Source organism: Petaurus breviceps, unplaced genomic scaffold (genome assembly GCF_028583685.1).
Source record: "Petaurus breviceps papuanus isolate PSGF00001 unplaced genomic scaffold, PetGlider_PUasm1.0 38, whole genome shotgun sequence".
NCBI classification, from domain to species: domain Eukaryota; kingdom Metazoa; phylum Chordata; class Mammalia; order Diprotodontia; family Petauridae; genus Petaurus; species Petaurus breviceps.
Genome location: NW_027186304.1, coordinates 47,973,625 through 47,980,875, shown reverse-complemented (window position 1 = coordinate 47,980,875; position 7,251 = coordinate 47,973,625). Strand labels below are relative to the sequence as shown.

The 7,251-nt window shown below is 40.5% G+C and overlaps 1 protein-coding gene across 5 annotated transcripts in view; it reads left to right on the top strand.

Moving 5' to 3' along the window:
• The window catches only part of LOC138170484 (desmocollin-3-like), a 375,256-nt gene that overhangs the window by 298,689 nt on the left and 69,316 nt on the right, over nucleotides 1–7,251 (top strand). The window contains exon 2 of one of the 5 annotated variants that reach the window (XM_069099847.1): nucleotides 3,473–3,816. In XM_069099847.1, coding sequence (XP_068955948.1) covers nucleotides 3,748–3,816 — 69 coding nt within the window. In that variant the 5' untranslated portion in view covers nucleotides 3,473–3,747. Of the gene's footprint in view, nucleotides 1–3,206; nucleotides 3,817–4,711; nucleotides 4,833–7,251 lie in introns of those variants that run through there. The other 4 variants (XM_069099846.1, XM_069099849.1, XM_069099845.1 and 1 more) reach the window with 4 other exon arrangements.

The following is a 7,251-nucleotide window of genomic DNA, read 5'->3' as shown; positions in this document are numbered from 1 at the left end:
CACACACACACACACACACACACACACACACACACACACACACACACCCCTCAAACGAAGGGGAATAACTCACCAACATATCGGAGAAGATTGGATCTAGAAAAGGACCTCTGTCCATTGTTCCTCTTTCTAGTCTCTGGAGCCAAGGAGAACAAATTAATCTCTCACATGACAATCCTTTAAATACTTGAAGACAGTTATCCCATTCTCCCTAAATCTTTTCTTTTCTAAAGCGGCAAAACATTAGTATTTCCTTCAACTAGTCTGAACAGAGCATGGACTGGAGGCTCTTCACCATCTTGTTTGTCTTTCTCTGAATATTTTCCAGCTTTTCTATGTCTTTACTAAAGTGTGACACCAGAACTGAATATATTACTTAAGATGTAGTCTGACCAGACAGAACGTCACTTATACATCCCTGGTTCTGGACACTATACCTGGCCACTATTAATGGAGATTAAGACATTATCTTCCTTGGCTGGCATACCATACTGGTGAATCATACTGAGTTTGCAACTATCATCATCTCAAATCTTTTTTAGATGAACTTATAATGAGCCATACAGCTCCCATCTTGTACTTGTGAAGTTGATATTTTTAAAAAAATTGTTGGTAGGGCATCATTTTTATCATTATTAAATTTCTTCTAATTAGTTTCAACCTAGCGTTCTGGAATGTTAAAAACTTTCTGGATTCTGCATCTGTCATCTTATGCAATAGCTATCCTACCAAGCTTTGTATTATTTGTTAACATGATAAGCACACAAGTTTAAATAGTCAATATGATTGGGTAAGATGAAAAAGTAACTGTCAAAAGGTTTTATTTGGGGAAGGCTTTGATTTCTTGGGGATCAGAGGCCACCATTGCTTAAGGAGAAAACTTTACATAGTCCAGCTCATGTGAACTCTGATTCTTACTCAACTATTCTTGGGCCAAATCTACACTGTAGACATTTATCTGGAGATGTGACAATTCTCAGAATTACTTAGTTATCCAAGTTGACCCAACTACTTACTGGAACATTATGAGGAAAATATTAAAGCTGGGCCATTAATGCCTGTTAGATAAAAATAAAGTATTTTCCTGCAGCTATTTAACTACAAGGATGTAAGTCACTGCTTTGTATTCCTCAAAGACTGGGCAGAAAAGAAATATTTTTTTAAAAAAAGCCATACAATGACAACAGAGACCAACTAGGTTACCAATACTGTTTTTTCTCAAAAATTTTCATAGACCTAATTTAATTGGGTCAGAGAAAACCATTTCTTTTCTTTTCTTTTCTTTTGCTTTTTGGAGGGGGAAGATAGGGCAATTGGGGTTAAGTGACTTGCCAAAGGTCACATGGCTAGTTTTTTGTGTTAAGTGTCTGAGGCTGGATTTGAACTCAGTTTGAACTCCAGGGCGGGTGCTCTTTTCACTTCACCACCTAGCTTCCCTGAAAACTATTTCTAAGGTGATGAAAATGATACTTTACTTTTTGCCTAATCCTTTGTAAAACTGTTTCACACATATTATCTTATTTAATTATCATAACAACTGGATATGTAGCATACATATTATGAACTTTGTGGTATGATATAAATAATTCTGGATTTGGGGGTCTGAGGATCAATATTTAAATTCTGGTTTTACCTTTTACCACCTTTATGACCTTGGGCAAGTCACTTAACCTTTATGAGCCTCAGTTTTCTCATGTGTAAAATAGGAGGGTTAGAGTAGATAACCTCTAAGGTCCTTCCTAACTCCAAATCTCCATTTTAAAGATGAGGAAACAAGCTCAGAAGCAATAAGTGATGATCCAAGAAATATTCACAGGAAACTCTGAGTAACTAAAAGTACCTCCCATTATGATAAGCACTCACATTGAAAATATTTTGTAATAATAGTTTTCGGAATGATTACTCATCTTTTTTTTAAAGACAGTTATAACTGGCTAATTCTTCCCAGGAATCTCAGGATACTGAAAATAAAGTAAAAAATAAACACACACATATACATGAAATAAATATCTCCTCTGAAGCATGACTATATATATATAGACAGACACACATGAGCATACATGCATACATATAGAATTTAAATGATCTAGATGAGAAAATTGGAGCTCATATAAACTTATACAATGAGTCAGTACAATAATCTATTTCATGTTCAACAGTATTTCGTTGTTTTATTGCTTGAAATATTTAGGAGCTATTCATCATTGTCAGACTGTAAATAATAGGTAATTAATGCTGACGTCATAGAAGAAAGGTAAGACTAGTTAGCTAAAAGTAAAGAACGAGTTTCAATTAACTTTTTTTCTCTAGTTGAATAGAAAGTGTTTAAATAAAGCACTTAAATTTTCACAGCAAAGTGATTTTTTTTTTCTAAATTGGCATAAATTAAATTGGAGGGGTTGAATTAATTCAACTCAAAGGAGAAAACTGAGCAGTTTAGGGCAGATGGCTCTCTGTGTGTAATAAATGCCATAGTCTCCCCAATCTAAGACAGGTCATTTTATACTTATGTACTTAAGAGATAAGTTACTTATGTCATTTTCAATTACTGCTAAGACAATACTTTTTAGATGAGGTAGATAATAAACCTACCATCTAATAAGAGGAGCAAAAAAAAGTATTTGGGGGGAACTTTTTGGAAGAGCATGATGTAGGTCTGAAAGACATCACACAAAGCCTGGAATGTATACACACCTCTGCAGTCTAAAGGTTAAACATGGAAATTTTCCCTCCCTGTTTGATCAGTTTTGACTGTCTCTAATTCTTATTCTAGAGGCTCACATATCCTTTCTGCCCTCTTAGTCCTTTTGGAATCTAGGGAGGGAGAAATCCAGTTTGTAGACTGAATATTTGCTTCTTATAGGAGGTACAGAAGAATCAATTACAATTTGTTAAAGAAATGAAACAAAAAAAGAATTGTGAACTTTTTTTTTTCATTTTGCATTTTAATTGCACATCTCTAAAGTATCAGATGACCAATTATGCTCAGCTCCCCTAGGGAGCTGCACATCTCGGTGAAAAAGGGATGACTATCTGGAAAATCTTTCTCACCTGGAGACTATTCCAGAAAACTGGTCAGGCGCTCAATGGGAGGGACCGCTGTTCTTTAGTAGATATGTTCTTGACTTCAAAATATATGTTGAAACAACGATCCCTTCAGGCAAACTTATTTTTTGTCAGTGTAGCAGAGTGCCAGGAACGAGGATCTAAGGGAGTCTTTTGTACTTCTGCACCGTGAAGGGCGGGTTGGTAGTGCCCTACAGATAAACGGGGTGGTGAGAATTGAATTCTACTACCTATGAGAAACTACCGCCCTGCTCAGCTTAATAAAAAAAAAAAAAAGAGCCAGGGAGAAGACGGCAAGCTGAGACACTTTCCTACCACTACTTTCTCCGTGATAAGACTTGAGAAATTGCTAGGAGGGGCCCCTCGGTGTCTCCTGGGAGTTCTGGTGGCCTCGGCCTTACGTCAGAGGGGAGAAGCTCCTGGGGCAGGAAGGATTGGGAAAGGTGAGAAACTGAGAAGAGAAGCAATTCTTCTGTTTCTCTTCCTCCTTCTCCTCCTCCTCCCTCAGCTGCAGCCACTTTTCACTCCCACGCCACACTCCAGGTGGGAAACTGCTGGTGTGCTCCCGGCCGGAGATTCCTCTCGGGGTGGCTTCCCTTGCTCTCCCACTTCGCTTTTGTATTCCGTGCCTCCCCCGGAGGCAGCAGCTTCTCCCTCTTTTGCCCTCGGATCCTTCTTCCAATGGCCACAGAATGGCCGGGACACTCCCGGGCGGTAGTCCGTTGCCTGAAATTCCTGCTAACCCTCTTGGTGAGTATGGCCGCAGGTCAGTGCACGCCAGGGGAGAGACAGGAACCCATTGCCCCCTGCAAGTCATCGGGCCAGCCCTCCCGGAGGTGGGTGGGGGGGTGGGGTCAGTAGCACGGAGTCGGGGGATCAGCCTGGGGTTCGGGTGGTGGTCCTCCGGAGTGGGCTGGGGGAATTGGGAATGGAAAGGATGGATAGCCCAGGCGAACTCGAGGAGTCTGTTGGGGGAAGGGAACAAGAAGAGCTGCTAGCTGGGAGCGGAGCGGAGCCTGGGAATATAGGGTTTCCGTCTGGGAAGGTGACGGGCGTTTCTTGTAGCCTTCATTCCTAAACTGTGGCCTCTGGGTACGTGAGGTGTGTGCCACACTGCTTGAGCCTAAGATTCTGAAAGCTACAGAACCACTTGGAAATCGCCTCATTCCTCGTTGACCCCTTCCCCACCCCACCCTCAGCTAGGGTGCTCTCCTGACCACTGGGGCCACCACGGCCGTGGTCATGGCTCATTTTCGTGGGTAGGACTGCGGAGCTCCTAGCGCTAGCCTTAGTGCCCAACAAAAGGGCACACGCACTCCCGAGGTGAAAGAAAAAAGACAAAAGGATTTACTTTCCTGAAACTTGAGAGCTCCCGGGAAAAGCATGGAGACCAGGAGCTGAGAGGGACAAAGAAAAAGATTGGGGGCCGAAAAGGAAAAGCGAGAAACTTCCCTTCTTCTATGGGAGAAATTTAGCCTTGCCCTTGGGTGCGGAGATGTGGGTGTGAAGCTGGGTGGGGCAAAGCCGGGTCGCGTTTCGGGTAGTTCTCGGCTTTTGTTTTAACCTTCGGGGATAATTTTCTTTCAGTCTCTGGGCTTTGCCCCAAATCTGGTGTGCCCAAGGAAAGGGTTTGGAAAAAAGCCGGAGGGAAAGAGGAGAGCTTATTCTGGATGGGAAGCTCTCGGCCTCAGCAAAGAGGACACAGGAGCTGGTGGGCTGGGAAGGGAGGGAGGGAGAGAAAGGCCGCTGGGACGGCAGGAGTTTGGGTAAGTTTGCCCATCCCTAATGAAATTAATAATTCACATTTATATAGCACCTTAGGGTTTTTAAGACCTTTTACATACTTTATATCATCGTCCCAAGGTTTGAAAATTAGTCTAGTGTGGAATGTTGTTCTTCTGAGTAAACCTTTAATGTAATGTGAATTGGCAAGCTGTGTACATTGGAGGACAGAGGCATATATATGAAAACGATTAAAAGAAGTTCCTCCTTGAGACTTTGTGCCTACCCTTAGTACTCGTCCGGAGAATAAACAGAGATGAGTAGGAAAATCCTGGCTAAGCGCAAAAACAAAGTAGACGACTTCAGGCCGAAGGTATTCTGGTTGCACCCAGGAATTGGGGAAGAGACATCCACAGGGATCAAGGAAAGGGTTCATTTACCTTCCTGCTTTCTTGAGATGAGCTTGGGTTTACCTTGCAGGGCTGTAGAGGCCAATGAAATGAACGCCTCGTCTATGCCAAATTTGTCTGTCTTTTGATACACATATAAGGTATACAAATGCCTTGTCTCTCCAACTAAGACTTCGGGGCAAGGATCAAGATTGCGACTTATTAGTATTCTTCTTGGTGCCTAGCACAGTGCTTTGTAGGAAGTGGATAAATAAATGTTTGGTAACTGATTGGCTCCTCCATAAAGCCCTTTTTGAACGCCTCCTCTGGGTGTGGGGGTGGCCCTATTTTCTTGAAGTCTATCCCGGTGGTGTGCAAGCTCTGGCAGGTCTTACCAAACTAGAAAGGCTTTGAAATGTCTGTTGTAGGCTGACCTAACTAGGTTGAGAGGCTCATCAGCTGATGGTCGTTAGGTGATTAATTATTTTGACCACTCTAATCATAAAATTAAAGCAGGAGAGATAAAGCAGATAAAATTAGAGACAATTTCAAATTTTAAAGTTGGTGGATCAGTTATTATCTATAGCTATGGGGAACAATATTCATTTGAAAACATGTAAACCCTGCACAAACACGGAGAACCTCTGCACGTGGGTAAATTTTTTTTAAGGCTTCCTTGCTTTTGTAAGTCTTTTGAAAGGTATCAAAACTTTTATTTTTTTTAGTGGGCTTATGTTGTTATTTCCATTCTAAAGCTGGTGTGCAAAACAAGGAGGGAGTCTGGGTTGTTTGGAGTTGGTAAAGTCTAGCTTGGAAAGATTTTGGTTTTTCTAGGTGTCTGGGGATAGGGAGTTTAGGGAAACAGCTCAGCTAGGAGTTTAAGTCTTAGGAGGGCTGGCCTAGGGGACAACAGAATAATATAGGGGTATCATATACCCAGGTTAGTAGCCTCCCCATTTCATATTTATTTTATTTTTTTTAAAGGGAAAAATTTAGGTAAAAGGTCTTAACTTGACGATGTTCTTTACTAAGTTACATTTTTTCACTAATCTTCTCTAACCCATTCACATAATCTCTTTACAAACACCTTGCACTCCTACCCAGATTAATACATTTGCACCTTTACTGACTTTCCTCTTCATATTAATTATATAGATACAAATGACACATTTCCAACTAGAAAGTTAATTTCGTTTTTCAGTTTAATGTAGGTGTGTAGTCTAGTAGCCTTAAAAAACATTCCTATTTTATCTAAAAATCATTAGGTTTTTGTAATAGTTTTTTTTTTCTTGAAGAAATCTTCCAAACAAAGCCTTTTAAAAAAAAACTAGCCTTAGACTTAAAGCTACAGTGAATCTTCTGGATTGTTAGCAGGTGGGATGGAAAGAATATTGTTTTTTGAAATCAGGTTTGAATCTCAGTGTTCAACTTTGTATTTGTCTGGTCTTGGAGAAGTCCTTTAATATCTGTGGGACTCAGTTTCTTCATGGGTTGCTAATGTTCTTCCAGCTCTAAATCTGTTACCCCCTACCATCTTGTACTCTATCACCTTTTGTAAAATAAGGAAATTGCTAAGTAGCTTTTTGATTCTAGGATTCTCCTTCCCTCAATCCATATTTGATGTTACTTTACAACCTCCCTCTCCTGCCTAAGGTTTTTCCAAAAAGAGAAGAAAAACATACCGCCAGAATAGCCAACTGTTAGCAAAATTGTACAAAAGCAAATACTTGGCTTCCATTTTAAAACAATTCCAACTTAAAACAGATATGATAAATTGTGGGAAATGTTTTGTATTTGCTTACTCAGGTGTCTTCTGATGTTTTTGAATATGAAGAGTTAGAGTTGATCTGCCAGTTACTTTTCTAAAAAGGCCTGAAAAATCTGTCAATATATTTCTGTTTATATATTATAAAATTTACAGCAACTCTCAAAGTGCTTTTTTTCTTTATATGTGCAATATTTAGTACTTGCTGCTTATGAAAATGTGGGGCATAGTGGATGGAATCAGCCCCAGAGCCAGGAAAACTTGTGTTGGAGGCCTGCTTCTGTTTCATGCTGGTCATGTGACCCTAGC